Genomic DNA, 24,012 nt, shown 5'->3' on the forward strand with positions numbered 1-24,012 from the left:
TGAGGTTTCTCACCTTCTCATCAATCTGAGCCTTTTTCTGCTCAATCTTCCTCCTTCTCTCTTCCTCTTTCTCTGCCCTCACTTCAGCCGCTCTCCTCTGCCTCTCCTGCAGCTTCCTGAATACACAAAGAATCAAGTTGACAGATTAAAAGCTAAACAGATTATCTCATGACTTAAAGGCTGATTCAATGAATGGAATAGTGAAAGGAGTCATCCGCATTAATACCGCGTTTCTTAAATAATTAGAATGAATAAATGAAGCAATTTAAACTGTCTGGGGATCACATCAAAGCAGACGTGAAAATGTGGTGCAAATCTTTGAATATATATTTCAGAGCGAACATTTTTAACTAAAATATTTGCTTCTGGGGGGTCCCTGCCTGGAACTACATATTTTGAGATGGGGGGTCTGTGGCCAAATAGATATAATTCTGGGGGTCCTTGACATGAAAAATGTGGAGCACCACTGACATAGAAACATGTTTTTTTCAGAAAAATGTTAGGATTTAGAAGCCTTTTTTTAATCGACCTCAGTCGAATGGGTTAAAGCTAAACCAACCATATGAAACCACTTGAAGACGCTCTACCTTTTACGTTCCTCCTGCAACTGCTTCTTCTCTTCGTCCAGTTTCTTTGCATGTTCCTCCTCTTGCTGTAGTTTCCTCTGCAGCGCTTCGTGTTTCTGGAGTTCTTTGGCCTGAAAGAATGTTTAATACATACATCAGTAGACCCCCACCAGTGCATTGAGATCACACGCTCTAGTAAGTCCCAGCCTTAGAGTATATATGAATAGAGACGGGACCCGGAGGAAACCCTGAGGCGAAATGGACATAGTGGCCGAATTTGGTATTGCAGCTCGAGCCAGCCGCTGGTCCGTTGACTATCATTGCGCACGGTCATGTGTTTGGGGCCATGACACGTGAACGAATGTTTCATACGTGAACGCCCTCAAAGATAGTCAACGGCAGCGCGTTCATGTGTTTGGGGCCAATCCATCCCAGAATGCACTCTGTTCCTACACGGAAGGAGGAGTGAAATCGCCTCATGCGCTTTTGAGCAACTTAATGCAAGTGGATGGGAGGAGAACTCGGGTGTCTTCTCTATTCATATATACTCTAAGGTCCCAGCTACCCCGGGTGGAAAAGAACCATTACTTTCACCCCGACGTGACTGAAGACACCGTGTGACTGAAGACACCGTGTGACTGAAGACACCGTGTGACTGAAGACACTGTGACTGAAGACACCGTGTGACAGAAGACACCGTGTGACAGAAGACACCGTGACTGAAGACACCGTGACTGAAGACACCGTGACTGAAGACACCGTGACTGAAGACACCGTGACTGAAGACACCGTGTGACTGAAGACACCGTGTGACTGAAGACACCGTGTGACTGAAGACACCGTGTGACTGAAGACACCGTGTGACTGAAGACACCGTGTGACTGAAGACACCGTGTGACAGAAGACACCGTGTGACAGAAGACACCGTGTGACAGAAGACACCGTGTGACAGAAGACACCGTGTGACAGAAGACACCGTGTGACAGAAGACACCGTGTGACTGAAGACACCGTGTGACTGAAGACACCGTGTGACTGAAGACACTGTGTGACTGAAGACACTGTGTGACTGAAGACACCGTGTGAGTGAAGACACCGTGTGACTGAAGACACCGTGTGACTGAAGACACCGTGTGACTGAAGACAACGTGTGACTGAAGACACCGTGTGACTGAAGACACCGTGTGACTGAAGACACCGTGTGACTGAAGACACCGTGTGACTGAAGACACCGTGTGAGTGAAGACACCGTGTGACTGAAGACACAGTGTGACTGAAGACACTGTGTGACTGAAGACACTGACTGAAGACACTGACTGAAGACACCGTGTGACTGAAGACACCGTGTGACTGAAGACACCGTGTGACTGAAGACCCCGTGTGACTGAAGACACTGTGACTGAAGACACCGTGTGACTGAAGACACCGTGTGACTGAAGACACCGTGTGACTGAAGACACCGTGTGACTGAAGACCGTGTGACTGAAGACACTGTGTGACTGAAGACACCGTGTGACTGAAGACCGTGTGACTGAAGACACTGTGTGACTGAAGACAGTGTGACTGAAGACACTGTGTGACTGAAGACCGTGTGACTGAAGACACTGTGTGACAAGTCATTTGGAATTGTTCTGCGTGTATGGGCTCCATTAACAGAGAATAACCAAATGGGCCCCTAATGGTAGCCTCGCAGTGGCCAGACGCGAATCTGGCCAAAAAGCCAGGCTACCGTAATGGTCCATTTGGTTGTGTTACGAGTGTCCTTGAGATTAACAAATGGAACAGAGACACCTGTGCAGGAAGTATAGGGAAGGGGCCCGGGAGGAGGAAGAGTTATTCCGTGTGCAGACTAGAGAGCCCATTGTCAAACATATTGTGACGTTTGATCACCCAGACCCAACTCCAAGGTCATAGGAATGAGATTGACCTCACACTTACCACAGCACCCTCAGTCTGTTGGACACACACACACACACACACACACACACACACACACACACACACACACACACTTTACCAAGCAGTCTCACCTCTGATTTTACCAAAGATCCAGAACTGCGTACTTAAAACAGTCTCATCTAGACCAGGGCTCCTCCAAGTGGCTCAGAATACTCTGAAGTGATATTTATTAATTCCAAATATTATCAGTTTAATAAATAGTAAAAACGGACCAGAGTTGCTCTGTACCCGAGCTTCTTTTCCATCTACACAAACCGTCTACACCAAATTAGCACATGTACACGTTGTTAGCTTGTAGAGTATACAGTAGCTGTATGTCTCTCAGTGCAGTGACATTCTGCGATTACTTGTCATTATCATATAAAACAATATATATAATTTTCGGGCCAAATACAACGAGACCAAGCATTGGGGGTGCGTCAACTAAGTCAGGAGGTAACGGGGGGTGCACGGCCGAAAAGGTTTGGGGACCGCTGGCTTAAACCAACACTGACCATGAAGTCGATCTTCAGCGGAGTGCCGTGCTTAATGAAGCTCTTCATCACAGCTGTGCGACCCACAGAGCCCGGCGTGCGACCCAGTGGCGTCATCACCGTCCGGTTCTTCTTGGCAGCGTTCACCCTTGGCTTCATCTAGGAAACAAAGGTTACCATTTGTATACACTTAGTGGAAAGAAACTACTTAAGTACTGTACTGAAATACAATAGGTTTTTTTTTGCTTTACTGGAGTAGTTCCAATTTTTTACATTTACCTCTAGTCCGCTATATCACTTTTACACCACTACAATTAGGTGAAAACTTTAGTTACTTTTATTACTACAAAATGCTTTGGTCATGTTCCGCAGATTTGCACGAAGTGACAAGAAAGCTCATGCAGCTGCTATTTTGGAACATTTTCGAAAGATCTTGTAAGTTTGAAAACTACTGATTTCCTTTATTTGTAGAATCGGCCTCAGGTCTTATTGGTTAAAAATAAATGAAGAAAAAAAAACACTTCTGCAGCACCATCCATCCATGTCCTGTAATACGATACAAAACCCCTTAGATGAACACGTCTTTAGATGTCCGGCAGCAGTATTTCAGGTCATCTCACCACAGACTTCTTTTGGGGGAGCGTGTTCTCTGCTGGTTCCTCCGCCTTGCGTTTTGAACTCTTGGATCTCCTAGAGTAAATGAGCAGAAGAATGGTGGGGTTGTATATTTATCATTTAGTTCTCTCTTCTGTAGAAGGCCTAGAGTAGAACCATTATACGGACGACAACATCATCCAAAGACCAAGTAAGCAGTCCTTACCTCACAGGAGACAGAGCAGCGGTCAGATCTACAAACAGAAATATAAATGAATCATGGTGCTCGTCACACCTTGGGCTGTACGACGTCACACATGGTTTAATCAGACCACATTTTCTATATCAAAAGCGGAGGCACCTGGGCATCTCCTTCTGGTCATCAACACTTACTAACTGCTGTGCTGCCTGCACAAATTCTGCCTAAATTCAGTGTTTCCCCAACAGTGGGTTGTGAGTCAGGACCTATTTTTATTTATATATATAAAAAAAAAAAAAAGAAAAAGAAAATCTAAGAAATTCCATAAATAAATTAAAAAGAAAAAGTGAAAATAGTCAATCTACAAGCTCACAAAGCAAAGAGACACGTGGTCCACTTGTAGATATGAATTTTCACTAGTTTGGGTCCAAGGCAAACATCTAGGGTAATCTCTTTTGGGTCTTGACCGGCAAAGTTTGGGATCCACTGATCTTTTCGGAAATGTAGCCCAACACAAGTACAATCAATACACAGCGCAACGACTTCTGATAGAGTAGATCGACTATTTTCACCTTATGCCGTTCGACAAAGAATTTAGGTAGTACTTAATTTAAACTTACCGGTTTTCTGTGGTGTAGAGGTGGCAGCAGCAGAGCGTGTACTATACCTAGTACTGGCTCTAGTAACCAGGTTCCTGCCCTCTACTGCCTCCTGGTTAAAAAGAAGAAAAAAACAAGCTAGTAAACCATTCGTATTATAAAAATCACGACCCTCTCTCTTCCAGTCAAATCAAATGTAATGTGGAAAGACAGACCTGTGGCTCTTCCGTCGGCCCGGTCGCCTCTGCAGAGGGCTCCGATTCCATCCTGGAAAGACAACTAGCTTCAGGAATAGAGATCCACTGATTTACACGGTCAATATGAGATCTTATGCTGCGTTCACACTGGCAGACACAAAGCTGCACAGTGCATTTGGTGCAGCTACAAGCGTCAGATTTTTCTATTAGTTGTAGATCTGAAAATTTAGAAAGATCTTGAAAACTTGTGCAAATCTTTGAGTATATACATTTTAAAGCGAATCTTTGCAAATCTTTGCTTATGGAGGTCACTGTAACAAATTTGTTTTAGGTGGGGGGGGGGGGGGGGGGGGGGGAGGGGTCTTTGAAATGAAAACGTTATTAATTATTAGTATTACGCTTTAAATATCAGGATAAGTTACACTACTGGACATCATTTATGATCAAGATTCTGGATGAAAATCAAACTGAATCAAAACAAGTGATCAGTCGCCCACAGCAGTAGAGTTAGACCATGTACCCAACATTACATCTTTGTGTTAAAGACTCACTCGTCTTGTTTGTCCTCTTCTTCATCGTCTGTCTCTGGACAGATGTCCTCTGCAATAGAAAGACAACATTAACCTGGGACTATCAGTAGTCCTTATTCCTTCAGGGGGTACCAGACTACCAGGTGGTCCCCAGCTAAATGATGGACTTGGTAACCAAATGGACACCTTATAGATCTTTTGTAAAATGAAATGAGTGTAAAACTAGAAAAAGTGCCCTTCCGGGCACAGGTCTCCACCAGGTTATCCACAGATCCGTGCAGTTAGAGGTAAAAACACTTTTCGGCCACTTATAGCGCCACCTTGAGGCTTAGTTGAAATTGTTCATGTGGCATTTCGTCCTCGGCCTAGTGGGAATGTGGGTGCACAATTTCACGGAAATCACGCGATGTGTTCATGATTTGCAGCATTTTGTTTGAAACTGAGCACTCCTGTGAACTTTGGAAGCCAATCTTAACCAATCAGGATGGAGTCTGATAAATCTGAAAGACCCGTTTCGTTGAATGGCTCTAGAGAGACTGTGTACCAATTTGCGTGATGTTTGGACAAAATCTGTAGGTGTACTGTGCAAAAACTTGTTTTGCACAAAGCGGCCTCCTGGTGGCGCTATAACAGGCCGTTCTGGAAAGTTTGGGGCAGAGGTTCATGGTTGGCATCCAGGGAGTGTGTGTGCAAAATTTGGCATCGACCGGGTTAACGGTGGCCGAGATTAGCTGGTCACGGACACACGGACGGACGGACGGACGGACGGACACACAAACGGACGGACGGAGTGCAAAACATACTCTCCCCACATGCCTTCGGCCTGGTGGAGACAATGAAAGGATCGATTTGGTTTAATTTTACGCTGGCAAGAGTTACATTGTTAAATATCTGCATTACTTAATTTACAAGAAGTCTACACAATTAAGAGAATGTAGAAAATGGAATTGTTATTTTGAGCAACGTTTACCTGTTCCTGCTTACTGTAAATCACTCTGGATTAAGAGTGTCTGCCAAATGCCTACCACATCGATACAGCATGGAATTGTGGACAAAATCTTATCAAACGATAATACTAATAATAAATATTCTATGTTTTGGATCTGAGAAGCTAAATCTCATCAAATGGTGGTCCATGACTCAAATGCCGAAAATAAAAATATGAAAAAAGGTTGAAAACCACTGTGATAAAGTTAGAATCTTCTACCAGACATCATATTCCATCTGAACACGTACCACTGCAGATGGACCTTTGGAGAGTCGCCCGAGTGACGCTCCTCTTGTTGTTCTGCTTCAGCAGGCTTAGCCTGGAGGCTCTGCAGCCCTTCAGGCCAGTCAGCGAGTCACGGAGCTTCAGGAAGACGCCACGCCTCAGACCCGTTTCAGCAGTGACCTCAGTCTCCGTGGCCGCGTGGCCATGGGACGGCGCTCGCCTGGCCATCTCAGCCGAGCGGCGGTCTGTAGTGGAGATTTCCACCACCGCTTTGGGCAATCCCACAGCCGCAGGCGCTGGTGGTGTGAAGGGCTGTCACGATTACACATTTTAAGTTCAGATTAATTTTCACCCAGATAATTGCGATTAATTAATTTATTGCATTTTTCGATTGAACATTTGATACGAATCCATTTCAGATTGCGCACCTTTAAGGTTTTGTAACAATTGCACAGCGCAGATATGACAACTGAAATATACAAAGAAATTACATACATTGTTGTAAGCATATAGATCTGCCATTTCAGCTTTTTGCATGAATGCATGATTTTGTTTTACATGGAAACGATGACAAAATAATTTGCGATTATCTCAAATAATTGCAATTAGACGATTATGTAATAATTGTGACAGGCTTACTGGATTGACGGCTGCAGGCTTTGGTGGTGCGACGGCAGCAGGCTCTGGAACGGTGCTCAGCAACCTTTTTGACAGGAAGTGCAACATTTTTATTTTCTTTAGTCAGTGTGCCATCAACATTAAGTCCCAAAGGTCTTCTAGTGCTGACCTGTTCCAAGTGCCTACAATAGCACATACAGTATACCGGTAATAGAAATAACAGGGTGAAGCAGCATTCTGCTTCTACGGCAGCTTGGAATAAACTCCCATTACACCTTAGACAGGCAGCCTCTGTAGACCGCTTTAAAGTACAGCTCAAGAACCATTTCTTCACTCCTGCCTTTAGTACATATTTGTCCTGGTTCACTGCCTGTTTTGCTATTATTTTAATGCTTTCCTTTCTTTCTTGCTCTGTGTAAAGCACTGAACTGTAGTGCTGCACGATTTATATGTACACACACACACACACACACACACACGCACGCACACACGCAAGAATCATGCAGCACTAGTTGGCTGTCCAATTAATTTTAGTCTATATAATTTGCTACGAGAGAGAGTTTCAAGTCAAGCACATTGATGATGTTGGTTTAAAGCCACAGTACTGTAGTTGGCTCCAGGTGCCACATTTTGAATGTAATGTTCAGCAACTACAGTACAGACTAAAAACAAAAATGTTCATGAAAAAAAAGGGAAAAAAAAGAGAATTGTCTCAATTGAGGAAAACAAAATTCATGTTAGCAATACCTGAGCAATACCTGTGCAGCAGTACAGAACAGCATTTCATGTCATGAAAGGTGCTATACAAATAAATATTATTACCTGTGGCGCATCATAGCGACCTCTGCAGAGCGGCGGTCGCTGGCAGAGAGCCTCACATACACTTCAGGAGGCCTCCTACTGGTGGGGCTGTGTCACCATTACAAAACATTTAAGTTGACTATTAATTGTCGTTCGATTAATGATTTGATTGCGTTTTTGGCTTTGCAACTAGTCGTTACATATTGTGTAATGTTATACATGTTTTCTTTGTTAACCAAATCAATAGCCAAAAACAATTCATAGACAAATATTTTTTCCAGGACCCTTGATGAATTCCAAACCTTTTCCCTGACCGTGGAGACCCCGATTGGAACGTAAAGTTTGCCTTCGGGGCAGATATGACAAATAACTTCAATATACAAACAAATTACCGACATGTTTCTCACACACACACGATTGTAGATCTGCCATTTCTGATATGTTTTTCCGATATTTGAAAATATATTTAAAAAAAAAAGTGGAAAAACATGGAAACAATTATGCAAGACTAATTGCGATTAGGCGATCATGTGATAATTGTGCCAGCAACCTACCTGGTGGTGGTGATGAAGGGCTCAGGCCGGGTCTGGTTGGGCTGCTCCGTCGCCATCTACAAATATTGTACTTTTACTCCACTACATTTATCTGAAAACTTTGATCATCATTATAAAGACACATTAACCGCTTAATTTCAGGCCATTTGAAAATTAGACTATCTACAAGCTCACAATGCACCCCGACACATTGAGAGCTTGGCGATCTGCCATTTTCAAAAGGGCTTTATACATAATGAGTACTTTACTCTTGGACTTGGTACATTTTTACACATACTGTTGCACTTCATCAAGTACATTTTGAGGTCCAGACTTTTACTAGGAACAGTATTTCTATATTATTGCAGTATAATTGTACTCAAGTAAGTGCGAGTACTTTTTCCACCACCGTCGTCGCCGTCCCAGGCTGGCTCTGGTTGGCTGCGTTGTCGTCGAGTAGAGCGGTCTGTAGAGCGGCGTCCGAAGAAGAGGTCGACGCCCGAGGCTGGCCTTCCTCCTCGAAGTCGAGCTCTAGTATCGCACTGCTCCGTTTCCCTCTAGGAAGAAGATCAATCATTTACAGGTTCAACAACAGTACATTTCTTTTTGCGGTGGTTCTCAAGCATTTCTGGATCGTTTTGTGTGATGCGCTGTGAGCTTGTATATCTGCCATTTCTGATAACCAAAAAAGGTCTGTTGCTATAGAGATCTAAAATGACACAAATCTTTCCCGGATTTTAAATCGTGGGTGTTTTACCAATATTATATTAAAGAACTGGAAGGCAGAAAAACCTCCTTCTGCGGCCCAGTGGATTCAGGAAGGCCTGTCCATGTTAAAGTTAGAGAGAATTAGATGCGTTTAAAAAAACAAATGCAAACATTGAACGGTTTGGACTGATTACTCTGCAAAATGGAATAAAACAAACTGAATACCGTACATAGAATAAAAAATAAAAATAAAGTGTTGCCGTGTCGAAATTTGCTTGAGCTGACTCAGCCCAGTTCGAGTTACATCCATCGTAAATCATGTTTTGAGTAGAGCATTTGCCCGAACTGTCACATCTTGTCCTTGCACAAGTGGCATATAGCAGTGGTTCCCAAACCTTTTCATGTCAAGGACCACCACATTTACACCAATTGCCCCGCGGACCCCCATTTAAAGAGATGCCAGGAACCCACATAAGAGAATAGGTTTAAAGATCTAGGAGTGATTCTCAACATATTTAATTTCAAGGACCCCCCCCCCCCCCAGTTTGACATGCATGTAACAGGTACATTTGTACACTCTCAGAGTTACAGACCCATAAGGGTCCATTTGCTTCCAAACGATCATTTAGCTGGGGACCCACTGGAACTCCCTCAAGGACCCCAGACCCCACTGGTACATACTGGGGACCCCCTGGAACTCCCTCAAGGACCCCAGACCCCACTGATACATACTGGGGACCCCCTGGAACTCCCTCAAGGACCCCAGACCCCACTGGTACATACTGGGGACCCCCTGGAACTCCCTCAAGGACCCCAGACCCCACTGATACATACTGGGGACCCCCTGGAACTCCCTCAAGGACCCCAGACCCCACTGGTACATACTGGGGACCCCCTGGAACTCCCTCAAGGACCCCAGACCCCACTGGTACATAGGCTTTGGGTTGACCCGTCTGACATATAAGCAACTCACCGACGAGTCCTCCTGGGCTGCTCCTCCTGTTGCGCTATGGAAACCCTCTTCCGGCGAGCGCGCCTCTTTTGTGACGGCGTCTTGGGCATGAGTTCCGGCTCTGTGCTGACCTCCCTGCATTAAAACACATGTACATGAAGGACAATATCAGACAGAAAGAACCATGGACATAATGTGTTTTCAATCAGTCCAACATGGTAAAAAAATGGAGTTTGAAGTCACAAAGGGGATTCATCGAATAGGAAGGGGGAGCGCGAAAACACTGGGAAGACAGACAGTCGGTTTGTGACCTACCCGGAAAACATGCGCGATGCCTCCTGTTCGATTTCATCCAGCCACCTCAAGCCCATGTTGTCCACCTCGGAGGTAAACTCTTGTAGCTCCCTGCCCACCATGGATGAGATGGACCTCATGTCCTTCAGGAAGGTCATGGTGGCTGCAGTCTGAAACATTACAATTAGGGACGTTACAGAGATCAGTCATTTTCTTCCCGATGACGACCACAACTTGAGTATCGGTCGATACAGAGTACTGATCCAATACCAGTGGAATGAAAAAATATCTTATCATCGTACACGTACATCATCATACATCATCTCATTCAGGCCAATCAGAATTTGCATCCTCACCTTCGTCTTCAATGTTTGTGTTTACACAACCTCTGGACATAGCCCCTCAAAAATACAAATACAAAATGCTCAACCCTCAGGGTTCCTTTGGGGAAGGGGCGAGGGGGACTTGGTTCAAAACTTCAAATGGACCCTAAACTCTGAGTGTATACTGTAAATGGACCCAATGTCCTTAATGCTCCTTTGTGGCGGCCAGGGAGGTGAGCTAGAGTGTGCCATCTTGCTGACGGACCTGCTGCTAAGTGCTCTCCTCCTCAGTCAACAATAATAACCCTAATACTAAAATAATTACAACCCTACTAGGCTAGGGCACTTTTGTACCTTTACTCAAGTACATTTTGAAAACCGGACTTATTGTAACAAGAGTATATTTCTACATTGCAGTATTGATACTTTTAGTTAAAGTAAAAAATAAATAATGTGCGGTACATACTGTACACCTTTTCCAGACTATCACAGGTGTATTTTATCCATTGATTAATTTGATTAATAAAGACTATCAAAGGTGTATTTTATCCATTGATTAATTTTCACATTTGCATGATACGAAAGTTAGACTCTAATAATTAAGTGCATTAGTGGTAGTCTTGCGTGACAGTATAGCCACGCTGTGTTAAGTGTGGAGTGAATTAAAACACGTTACCTTGTTAGGTAGAACCTGCAGTATTCCGATGAAAACTTAATTATAGGATGTAATATTCAGGCCAGGGTTCAATTTCTGTTTGGTTCGTGAATCGTTAGTAGTTTCAAACAAACAAACAAACAAGCGCTCGAGAGGATCCAGCTGAAACGGGGAAACTGCCGAGTACCGACAACAATAATGATTTAACCCACTGACCAATCACAGGGCGTTTTATTGAGCTTGCAGATTGATTGATTGAAGTCAGTCTGGTAGACGAATATAAAGTCCAGTCCTTACCCTGCCTGTACACCTTTGGTCCACCAGGGGGAGCTTGAAACCAAATCAAATGGGAACCAGAGCCATAAGTGGAATTCATTCAAATATTTAAAATGCATTTATTTATTTATGTTTGCCTAATAGGGCTTGCAAACCCCGCAAATGTTACCTAAATTGTGAAGCTCACAACGCCTTGCATTTGTAGATCTGCCATTTTCATAATTATTTATCTGTGGAAGCAAAATAACTCTAACAAAAAGTTAAAGTACTCAATATGCAGAATGTCCAATAAGTTCAATATGTATAAAACATATATTTTGAAAACAGCCGATCTACAATCTCAAGTAACGCTTCGCTAATGTATGTGTTAGTCAAAGTAACTAGTGGTACTCTAACGTTTTCATATACCGGTAGTTAAATAAATAAAGCAAACATTAGTAGCTTGTTCTATTGCCAGAACCAAAAAAGAAATAAAATGCTTTTATTCCCTCTAAGCCGTGGTGGGAAGTAAAAGTCATCAATAGTGCAATATAGAAATAATCTGTTACAAGTAAAAGTCCGGTATTAAAAATGTACTTGAGTGAAATAGAGAAGTATTACAAATACAAACAATACAAATTACAAACAATAGAGAATAATTACAAAACAGAGAAACATGATATGTGTGGTCAATTAAAAAACCCTGGTTATTTCTATACTGAGAAGTTGAAGGTAGATTTTGTCTTCACATTCATAAACCACAGTGAAATGATCAAATAGACGGGCTGAAGAATCCACGCATATATTTTGTCTTCATATTGACCTCAGATTAACCTTTATTTAGTTTTTCAGATGTGGCATGTCTGGTGAGTAATTAAAGACACACAAAGCTTTATTAGTTTATTCCTTCAGTAGGCCTATTTTGTTTTTAACTATGACTAAATGCATTTGAGATGATGTGAAAGGGTTACTTTTCAGTGTGGACATAGTGGCCCTCGCCATCACACAGACCACTTCTTTCGTATGGTCTGATTACAGAAAAGAAAAAAAACACACAAAGTATTCTTGAGAGAATAAGCTTTAGCCAGCTTTCTTTAAAAAACAAAACAAAGAGAGACAATTTGATAAGGTTTGGCTGTTCCATGTCCATTACTTGAGTAGAAGCACCAAATGGACAGGAATGGATACCCACCTGTCTATCAACATCATTATTTAACCCTTTTGGGCGGGAACCCCTTCACACCCGTGTGAGGTGAGGGCCACTCTTATCATCGTATACAAAATCTCATTCCGGGCCAATCAGGATTGGCGTCCACACCTTCGTCTTCAATGTTTGTGTTTACGCAATAATGTTTGTTCGTTCGCGCACACACACACACACACACACACACACACACACACACACACACACACACACACACACACACACACACACACACACACACACACACACACACACACACACACACACACACACACACACACACACACACACACACAGTTAGATCAGTGGATCTGTAGTTCAGATCAGCGTGTGGAACACGCGCGTCCTGAAGCTCTGGGAGTGACGGGGCGCCTTGCTGCGGCAGGTGGAGAAGCCCATGACCTTGACCAGGCTGCCCCACCCCCCGGACCCCCCCGGACCCCCGGGGGTCAGGAAGGGGACGAAGGGCGGCCGCCTGTTGGCGTGCAGCTTCCACAGGGAGGAGGGGCACCGCTGGAACGCCTCCATGCTGGCCGCGTACTGCCCCGGTGCCCACTGGGAGAGACGCACCATGGTGACCTGCCACAGGGGACAGAGGGTTAGGCGTACTGCCCTCTGGGGGGAGACGCACCATGGTGACCTGCCACAGGGGACAGAGGGTTAGGCGTACTGCCCTGGTGCCCTCTGGGGGGAGACGCACCATGGTGACCTGCCACAGGGGACAGAGGGTTAGGCGTACTGCCCCCGGTGCCCACTGGGGGAAGACGTACCATGGTGACCTGCCACAGGGGACAGAGGGTTAGGCGTACTGCCCCGGTGCCCACTGGGGGGAGACGCACCATGGTGACCTGCCACAGGGGACAGAGGGTTAGGCGTACTGCCCCGGTGCCCACTGGGGGAAGACGCACCATGGTGACCTGCCACAGGGGACAGAGGGTTAGGCGTACTGCCCACTGGGGGAAGACGCACCATGGTGACCTGCCACAGGGGACAGAGGGTTAGGCGTACTGCCCTCTGGGGGGAGACGCACCATGGTGAGGCCCATAGAAGCAGGAGCCTATCTCCTGTTTCTGTAGCCATGAGGCCCATAGGGGCAGGAGCCTATCTCCTGTTTCTGTAGCCATGAGGCCCATATGGGCAGGAGCCTATCTCCTGTTTCTGTAGCCATGAGGCCCATAGGGGCAGGAGCCTATCTCCTGTTTCTGTAGCCATGAGGCCCATAGGGGCAGGAGCCCATCTCCTGTTTCTGTAGCCATGAGGCCCATAGAAGCAGGAGCCTATCTCCTGTTTCTGTAGCCATGAGGCCCATAGGGGCAGGAGCCTATCTCCTGTTTCTGTAGCCATGAGGCCCATAGGGGCAGGAGCCTATCTCCTGTTTCTGTAGCCATGAGGCCCATAGGGGCAGGAGCCTATCTCCTGTTTCTGTAGCCATGAGGCCCATAGGGGCAGGAGCCTATCTCCTGAGGCTGTTTCTGTAGCCATGAGGCCCATAAGGGCAGGAGCCTATCTCCTGTTTCTGTAGCCATGAGGTCCATAGGGGCAGGAGCCTATCTCCTGTTTCTGTAGCGTGAGGCAGCTTGATGTAAAAGTACACCCCCTGGACATGACGCTAGTATGTCGCAGGGACGAATAGCCTACATTGCAGTAGGCTATTAGTACTTTTACTTTAGAAAGAAAACTAAACAAACTAAACTAAACAAACTTTGAACTAAAGACAAACATTAAACCTGTGTATAGGAAATGAGGGGCGCTAATATATTAAAGTCTAACTCATGTTGATTAGGTGATGTAATGGTGATGTAAAACAAATGGTGACAAAACAAACTAAATTCTAAATTCAAATTAAATTATCTTTATCGTTTAATGGTGGCATTTAATGTTTGTGTTGGGGACAAGATGACGTAAATTTTCCCTTCATTGTCAATGGCGTTTTTAACCCATTCTGGGCGGGAATCCCTTTTGTTGTTTTAAACATTATGTTATAATTTAGCTATTGAAAAACAGCAGATCTACAAGCTTGTAGGTCTGCTATTTTTGAAAAACCGTGAAAATATTTATTTCAGAAAACTGGAGGATTTTGATTTTTTTTTTGTTTTTTTTTAGGTCAAGCCTAAATGGGTTAAAACAACCATTGAACTAAAAACAAACATTAAACCTGTATATAGGAGGGGCAGGCCTAAATGGGTTAAAACAACCATTGAACTAAAAACAAACATTAAACCTGTATATAGGAGGTGCCCCTCAAAACATGGATATACAGTCTATGTAAATGATTTCACTCACAGACGATCCGAAGCCGTGCGACGCGCGCCCCGGAGGCGACACCCCGCGGAACACCAGCTCCTGGGGCCGCGGGGACACGCCTCTCTGCCACAGCAGCCCCGCCCCCTCGTCCTCGCCCATGTCGCCCAGGTTGCACAGCGCCGTCAGACACTCCCCCTCCAGCGCGCCGTTGTCGGGGAAACGGAGCAGCACGCCGATGAGGCGAGGCACCGCCCCCCGACGTAGGAGCTGCTCCTGTTGGATGGCTGAGAGAGAGGGGGGGAGGGGAGAGAGGGGGGGGAGAGAGGGGGGGAGAGAGAGAGAGAAAGAGAGACGGATAGAGATGGAGTGAGGGGGTCGAGAGACAGAGAGAGAAACAGAAGTGTGGTGAAAATAGACAGATAGAGGAACAGAGGAAAAACTGTACTATTAATTTATATCGTCATAATAGTACTGTAATTTGTTACGTTGGAAATACTACAGTGTCTCTTTTGTGTGACGCATGTAGTATGATTAAGTAGGTAATTCATTTCCCCAAAAAAAAGAAAAGTTAGAATACGGAGATAATCGATTTTCGATTAATTGTTCATTTCCCTAATGGGTACATATCAGCAGTATATATATGGCTAAAGAGACGTTTGTAAGGTTGTATCTACACTCACAGCTCTCGTAGGAGAAATACATAATTACTTTTACTTTGTAAGGTTGTATCAATACTCACAGCTCTCGTGGGAGAAATACATAATTACTTTGTAAGGTAGTATCTGTACTCACAGCTCTCGTAGGAGAAATACATAATTACTTTGTAAGGTAGTATCTGTACTCACAGCTCTCGTAGGAGAAATACATAATTACTTTGTAAGGTAGTATCTGTACTCACAGCTCTCGTAGGAGAAATACATAATTACTTTGTAAGGTTGTATCTACACTCACAGCTCTCGTAGGAGAAATACATAATTACTTTGTAAGGTTGTATCTACACTCACAGCTCTCGTAGGAGAAATACATAATTACTTTTACTTTGTAAGGTTGTATCAATACTCACAGCTCTCGTAGGAGAAATACATAATTACTTTGTAAGGTAGTATCTGTACTCACAGCTCTCGTAGGAGAAATACATAATTACTTTGTAAGGTTGTATCAACACTCACAGCTCTCGTAGGAGAAATACATAATTACTTTTACTTTGTAAGGTTGTATCAATACTCACAGCTCTCGTAGGAGAAATACATAATTACTTTGTAAGGTAGTATCTGTACTCACAGCTCTCGTAGGAGAAATACATAATTACTTTGTAAGGTTGTATCAACACTCACAGCTCTCGTAGGAGAAATACATAATTACTTTGTAAGGTTGTATCAACACTCACAGCTCTCGTAGGAGAAATACATAATTACTTTGTAAGGTAGTATCTGTACTCACAGCTCTCGTAGGAGAAATACATAATTACTTTGTAAGGTAGTATCTGTACTCACAGCTCTCGTAGGAGAAATACATAATTACTTTGTAAGGTTGTATCAACACTCACAGCTCTCGTAAAGGAGCAGAACATAAATATGCCAGTGTTGTTTCCGTCGACTAAAACTGAGACGAAAGATGTCCGTCGACCTTTTTCCACTGACGAAAACTAAATGGAAACTAAGCCACGATGACTAAAACTAAGTATACTGACAATTTCGTCGACAAATAAAAAACTATAGACTAAAATGTTAGGAAGGGACTAGTGGACAAGAGATCCAGTATACGTCATTTCACATGCTGAAAATAACCGATCTATAGACCGATTCACAGAGGGTTTCCTGGGTGCGGCCATTACTGAGGGTGTACCATTGAGTACTGCAGCACTGATTAGCTACACCTGGCCTACGGAGCACCTGCTCCATGGATTACCCCTCAGTAATGGCCGCGCCCAGGGCACCCCTCTGTGAATCGGTCTATACAAGCTCACAACGCGACGCGCTGCGACGGCATCAAGGCCCGCCAAAACACATTTCAGTCGACTAAATCAACTGTAGATTTAGTCGACTAAAATCCTATGATATTTACTTGACTAAAACTAGACTAACATCAAGACATTCCAGGTGACTAAAAATGTGACTAAAACTAAATGAAAACTATGCTGCCAAAAGCGACAGTGGTACATCCTGTATTTGTAAGGCTGTATTTATACTCACAGCTCTCGTAGGACATGCGTGAGACGGCCGTGGCTGCGTAGAGCAACAGCTCCTGGTCTGTGCTGCTCAGCACGGAGATGAGAGCTGGAACCAGCCCCGCGTCCCCGAAACCCTTACACACCACCGCTGCACACGCACACACACACACACACACACACACACACACACACACACACACACACACACACACACACACACACACACACACACACACAAGGTGAAGATATGCAGTGACATGCAGTGTACAGAACGTTGGGGCGTCGCAAACCTGAAAAGGGCGGAGAACCACCGCCGGTCATTAACTGTGTGTCACTTTACTCGTGCTCCCTGGCCAGTTCAGACACTTTTTCATGCCAAGGACCCCCAAATTGACACTAATCAGCCCGCGGACCCCCCATTAGAAAAGGTATGCCAGGGAACCCCCATAAGAGAATATTTTTTACGGCTCTAGCAGAGATTATCAACCCGTTTAATTTCAAGGACCCCCCAGTTTGACATGCATTAGTCTACGGACCCCCCATTTAATGGTATTTCTAACTCTGGGTCTGGGACCCACAATTTATATTGTAAAATCAATGTTAATTTAACTCTGAGAGTGTTCGTTCCATTTGTACACTCTCAGAGTTACAGACCCACAATGGTCCATTTGGTTCCAAACTATCATTTAGCTGGGGACCCCCTGGAACTCCCTCAGGTACCCCTGGGGGACCCCACTTTGGGAACCACTGGTCTAGATAACATGTGTGAATTGACTCACGCTCCCTGGCCAGTTCAGCCACCATCCTGTCTGTCTAGAATAGATAACATGTGTGAATTGACTCACGCTCCCTGGCCAGTTCAGCCACCATCCTGTCTGTCTAGAATAGATAACATGTGTGAATTGACTCACGCTCCCTGGCCAGTTCAGCCACCATCCTGTCTGTCTAGAATAGATAACATGTGTGAATTGACTCACGCTCCCTGGCCAGTTCAGCCACCAGCCTGTCTGTCTAGAATAGATAACATGTGTGAATTGACTCACGCTCCCTGGCCAGTTCCGCCAGCAGCCTGGCGGACAGCAGGGTGAGAGGTCCTCTCCGCCGCAGAGGGAGAGCCAGGACGGGCAGGATACCGCTCAACACCACCTGCTCAGCAGCGCCTTTCCCTGGACACGGGTAGGAATGACACGCATCGATGTGACAATGCTGAGAGATGCTGACACACACTGGTCTGATGAACCCATTCTGACCTGAGATCAGATTCTAGAAATGTCAGTCGCTCTTCGATTTTTCAAAAATAGCAGACCTACAAGCTCGTATCGCGCCACTCGATATGAGCTTGTAGATCTGCTATTTTTAAATAGCTAAAGCATAACATGATGCTGACACCAAAATGGGTGCCCGTTCAGAATGGGTTAAATTACTTCCTGAAAACGAAAATGTGCTGCGTGATGACGTGTAGAGATACACATCGATAAAAGCCAATGAAAATGAAGAATTCAGTGTATTACTTGTTTTAAACTTAATCATTACGCTAAAATATGTATATAGGTTGTGTATAGGTTAGAAATAATCCGCTGGCTTTTCCCCTATGTCTCCCTGTCACTTTGTTTACAAATGAAATTCACGTGCCGGAAGCTTAGGCAGGAAGTCACAGACTTCATGAGACCCCATAGCCTGGAGGGATGCGACACCGATTGGTTCAGAAACTTCAGAACCGGCGTTTCAGGCTGAAACTTCAAAATAAAATGTCCACCATTTCCGTTATCCCTACAACTTTAAATATTTGAATGGATGGTGTCAGGCAGTGCTCACCACGCCTCCACCATGCAGTCTCCTCATTAAGTCCATATATGGGCTGTCATGCTCTGCGTGACGTAATGCCACAAGATATATACACTTCCAATTCAATTGGTTTTTTTTCATAGTGCCGACACATCTCCAGAAGTGTAATTTTGAGAAAGAGACATCTGATGTCGGCCCTCACCCGCAAACATTTCTATCGACCGTGGCAAGGACAACCACGGACGGGGCAGGACCAGGCTCCAATAACAATATGCTAATAATATATACTAATATAATATAATAAGAGCAATATATACTAATATAATATAATAATAGTAATAATAGTTGGAAGCTATATTTCACAATGTCACCCAAAAAGAAGGCCTCCGGGCCGCCTCCCAAACCAGTGGAGGACCAGATCGTGGATCTCAAGGCTCTGCTGCACATCACAAAGAAGCAGAGGAACTTCGCTCAGCTGGGCCGCGACCGCTCGTCCGACGGCTGGGCCCAGGCCAGGAGGCAGGTCTCCAAGGACGCCCTGAGGACCAAGGAGGCCGAGCTGGAGGAGAACGAGCTGGACCACAAGGCGCTCATCGACGAGTACAACGTGAGCATCGACCAGCTGAACGCCGACCACCGGGCCACCGTCGCCGAGGAGAGGGCGCGGTGCGCGCGGACCGGCGAGCACATGCAGCGCGAGCAGGGCGAGCTGGAGACGCAGCTGCGCGGCTGCATCCGCGAGCTGAAGGAGGAGCGCAGGGAGCAGCACCTGGCCTGCAAGAAGCTGGAGGGCGAGCTGAACCGCAAGCACGAGGAGGAGAAGGCCGAGCTGCGGCGGCGCTACGCCGAACGGGTCCGAGACACGGACGACCGGTACAAGGAGAAGGAGCTGGCGCGGGAGCGGCTGCAGGACCTCCGCAGGCGGAGGGAGGTCCGCTGGCAGGAGGAGCAGTTCAACTTCCGCATCTCCCTCCTGCGGGGGGAGTTCAGTGAGATCCGCGCCCAGTACAACATCGTCAAGCACCAGACGGTGCACCAGCTGGAGGAGCAGGTGGACCACCTGAAGCAGGTGGCCGAGCAGCGCGGGAAGAAGATGGCCGAGGTGGTGGAGCAGAACAAGGGCATCACGGCCCGGCTCCACAAGCTGCAGGCCAAGGCGGACGAGGAGGACTGCTCCTTCCAGCAGCAGGTGCGCGACTACGAGAACGAGATGGCCAAGATGGCGACGCTGCGCGCGCGCATCCGGGCCAGCGCCAAGGGCACCAAGAGGATCGAGGCGGCGCACCGGGAGCTGCTGCAGGTGTACAACGTGGTCAAGGTGGAGAAGGCGGAGCTGGACAAGAAGTACATGCTGGCCATCCAGGAGATGCAGAACGTTCTGTGTCTGAGCGGCCCCGTCAAGATGGGAACGGGGAACGTGGCGTCGCCCGCCATCGTATCGCCCCCGGGCATGGTTCAGATGATTTGACCGCGCACGCACACACACACACACACACACACCCCCCTCCTAATTAACAAAAGGATCCTCGGAACAAATGAGTTAAAAACAACAGGTCGGGGTTTAAAGTATCCGGTCTGTAATATTAAAAAAATAATATTGCCCATATCCATGCACTGAAGACTGAAGTGGACCATACCATCTCTTAACATTAATATTACTACTACTACTACTAATAATAATAATAATAATAAGATAAAATTATAATAATGAAAACAATAATAATCATAATATAAATAATAATAATAATGTTAGCGCCGTTCAAGAAACGCAAGAAGACGCTTTATTACAGTAAAACAAATAAAACAATACAAAATTATAGCAGTTCAAAGCCTATAGGTTGAGCCGATGCCTTTTCGCGGCGGAGTCGAAATGAGTCCAGCGTCGGCGGCGTTGCAAGTCTCCGTCGGGTCAAAGTTCCCGAGGACGGCGGCCGCCGCAACGAAGGCTCTGTTGCCAAAGACGTTTCCGGAGTCTGAGAGTGAGGACCGGAGTCTGGATACGTTTCATTTTAAGGTGGTCGAAGGTGTTTTTGGCGATGGATTTAATGTGTGACTGGAAGGACAGTGTGGAAACCAACCATGACAGGTTGCAGAGGGCTGGAGATTGGGAGATACTAACCGGAGGGGTTCAAGCACAGAGCCCTGAGGCACGCCATGGCTGATCGGGGCTGGGGAATATAACTGGGGAGGAACTATAGAGCCAGGTTCAGCCAGTAGGTATTGAGGTCATCAGCGTCCAAACAGGGGTTTTTGAGGACAGGTGTGACTAAATATACTGTAGCTTATGGCCTAATGACGGCTTCTAGGTTGCTCCTAGACCCTAAGACCCTAAGACCCCTAACCCTAAGACCCCTAGTTGCTCCCGATGTGCAGGTTGGTTGGTGGGTTCCTTGCGTGGTTTCCCCCACCATCGGTGTATGAATGTGTGAATGTAATGCACAATAGAAGCGCTATATAAATGCAATCAGTGTGTGGTGGAGAGCTACCTTAAGACTTTTAATCTAGATTCTTCTCCTTGAACCGCTTTATGCTTGTTCTTGACTTATTCTTTTTGTTACTTTGATTTGTTTTGTCTGACAATTTTAAGAATGTCATTTAGACGTCAGACCTGTTAAAGGACAACTTTAGTTTTTTTCAACCAAGGTCCATGTTTTAGATTGTTATTAGAGAAACTAAAAGAGGAGTGTTAATTTTCTTTCATTTGCTGCTTTCTTTCGTTTTTGGGATTTTAGCAGTTTCTGACAGGGGGTGGGGGCATTCGAGCATGGGGCTAAATATGTATTTTTTTACAAAATATTATGGCGATTAATTTTTTTATTATTTACTATAGTCCTAATAAACCCCAAGAAATTACATCTGTCCACAAAAGATCACAGGATCTATTGAATGTGACAAACTGACATATTGAGCCTACACACACAGTATAAGCCTTCCCCCAGTATAGGCTACCTTCACATTCAGTAGATCCTGTGATCTTCTGTGGCCAGATGTAATTTCCTGGGGTGTATTAGGACTATAGTCAATAATACAAAAATAAATCACACATTAATAAAGCAGCACCATGTAACTTTCCTCTGACTTCTACCCGTTTCAAAGTGCTGACATTTTTACCGTTAAGCTAATAGTAATTGAGCCTAGCCTGGTTAATAAACCAGAGCTCAGGAGATAAATTGAATCTTGACCTGACCTTTGACTCGATCTAAATGCCTCGATAGAAGAGCAGAGAGACAAAATAAAAACAAGGCAACTACTGAAATATAGAATATATTATGAAGTATGAACTACTTGTTGAGGGGCGTTACGCTAGCCCCTCCTATATACAGCTTTTGTCCTCACACGTCTCATATTTGCCATTGACAATGAAAGGAGAAATCAAATATGATGTAAATTTGTGGCAACACAAACATTAAATGCCGTCGACAATGAAGGGGAAATGTGCGTTGTATGTAGACGATCAAACCGGCTAACCAATCACATAAGTTGTTCATGAGATGATGTATGATGATAAGAGCACCCCTCACTTCACACAGGTGTGATTTTTTTTCAACAAAAACATTAAACAATTAAATTTTAAAACGCATGAAAAAGGTCATTCATAGAAGCACAGTATCAGTCACCAGAATCAGGGACATGTGTTTTCAACGGGTCTGATGTGCTCGATGGGCTGATCAACTGAATCAAATAAATCTAAGAAATATTGAATCAAGAAACTTAAAAACTGCACCAAAAAAGCCCTACTAGACATTAGAATGGCCCCAGGTGACTTTAACACACCTGCAACCACTTAAAGCCTATATAAGCTCATAACTTGCGTTGTTGTGAGCTTGTAGATCTGCTATCTTTAGTCAAATGTTTGCCTCCAGAATACAGGCCCAGCCTTTTTGTTAATTCATTATCAATACAGTAACAGACTAAACAACTTAATCAATAAAGCACCTACAGATAAATCAAATAAGCAGACCCTTTTAATTTCTTTTTTATAAATGTTTCGGGGAAGAGAAAGTAATAGACGAGTATTATTATTTTCTAATTTGCTGCTTTCTTACATTTTAGCGATTTTAGGTCATTTTGACAGGCCGCGGGGGCATTCGAACATGGGGCTAAATATGTCTTTTTTTTTTTACACAATTTTATGGCGATTTCTTTATTATTATTATTTACTATTGTTCTACTAGACCTGAGTAAATTACATCTGGCCACAGTAGCTGATTTCCGTGTGTCTGAACATAGAACTGACTACTGGGCTGCCAGACTCAAAGTCACTTTGTCACCTCCTCCTTCACATTCAATAGATCCTGTGATCTTTTGTAGCCAAATGTAATTTACTCAGGTCTAGTAGGACTATAGTAAATTATCGCCTTAGCCCCATGCTCGAATGCCCACGCCCCCCTGTCAAAAATAAGCTAAAATGGCTAAAATGAAAGAAAGCAGTAAAAAAAAAAGAAATTATAGGCTACTCATCTTTTACCTTCTCTAATAACAACCTAAAACATGAACCTTGGTTGAAAAACACTGTTCACTTGTACGATAGACAACCAGAGGCGTATCTACAATAAGGCCTGTCCAAATCCATTTCTGGCCAAAATCCATACAATGAGAAAAAAAAAAAAAAAAAGAGTACAAAAACAAGACCTGAGAACTATTAGTGGACAGCTGATTGTCCGTTGCGGTAGAGTGCGACCCTCAATCACCCATTGGAATGTAAATGCCTTTCAGCCTTTGTTTCCTACTCGTCTGGCAGGTATATCTCCTTTAGTGCTTCTGATTGTGTGCGGGGAGACGACAATTAGCACATCTTGCCTGCCCAAAACGTGGACCACCGTAGACAACACCATGTGTTCAGGTGAATACAATGGGATCTTATACTTTTCTCCTGTAGCCTAAGACAGAGATATAGACAACACTGTGCTAAGGTGCATAGACTTACTTTTCTCCTGTAGCCTAAGACAGAGATATAGACAACACTGTGCTAAGGTGCATAGACTTACTTTTCTCCTGTAGCCTAAGACAGAGATATAGACAACACTGTGCTAAGGTGCATAGACTTACTTTTCTCCTGTAGCCTAAGACAGAGATAGGGGAGGATGGGGGAAGATGAACCGTCGGGTAAGTTGAACCACCCCCTGTATCTTTAAAACTAC

At 44.7% G+C, this 24,012-nt stretch overlaps 2 protein-coding genes across 2 annotated transcripts; one reads left to right on the plus strand and one right to left on the minus strand.

The window, feature by feature from the left end:
- Positions 1-12,990: 12,990 nt before the first annotated feature.
- Positions 12,991-19,083, minus strand: LOC310874756 (rap1 GTPase-GDP dissociation stimulator 1-A; the record flags this gene model as incomplete). Its single annotated transcript, XM_083787619.1, has 5 exons — positions 12,991-13,251; positions 14,956-15,200; positions 17,109-17,234; positions 18,130-18,252; positions 19,074-19,083. 5 exons carry the CDS (start codon positions 19,081-19,083, stop codon positions 12,991-12,993), a joined length of 765 nt encoding a protein of 254 aa, XP_083643745.1.
- A 152-nt stretch (positions 19,084-19,235) lies between these two features.
- LOC310874757 (dynein regulatory complex subunit 4-like) lies at positions 19,236-20,339 on the plus strand (the record flags this gene model as incomplete). The annotated part of the gene is made up of 1 exon (XM_083787620.1): positions 19,236-20,339. The coding sequence occupies one exon, from the start codon at positions 19,236-19,238 to the stop codon at positions 20,337-20,339; it is 1,104 nt and encodes a 367-aa protein (XP_083643746.1).
- Between the last annotated feature and the right edge of the window lie 3,673 nt (positions 20,340-24,012).

Source organism: Protomyctophum parallelum (genome assembly GCF_964188405.1).
Source record: "Protomyctophum parallelum genome assembly, chromosome: 17".
NCBI classification, from domain to species: Eukaryota; Metazoa; Chordata; class Actinopteri; order Myctophiformes; family Myctophidae; genus Protomyctophum; species Protomyctophum parallelum.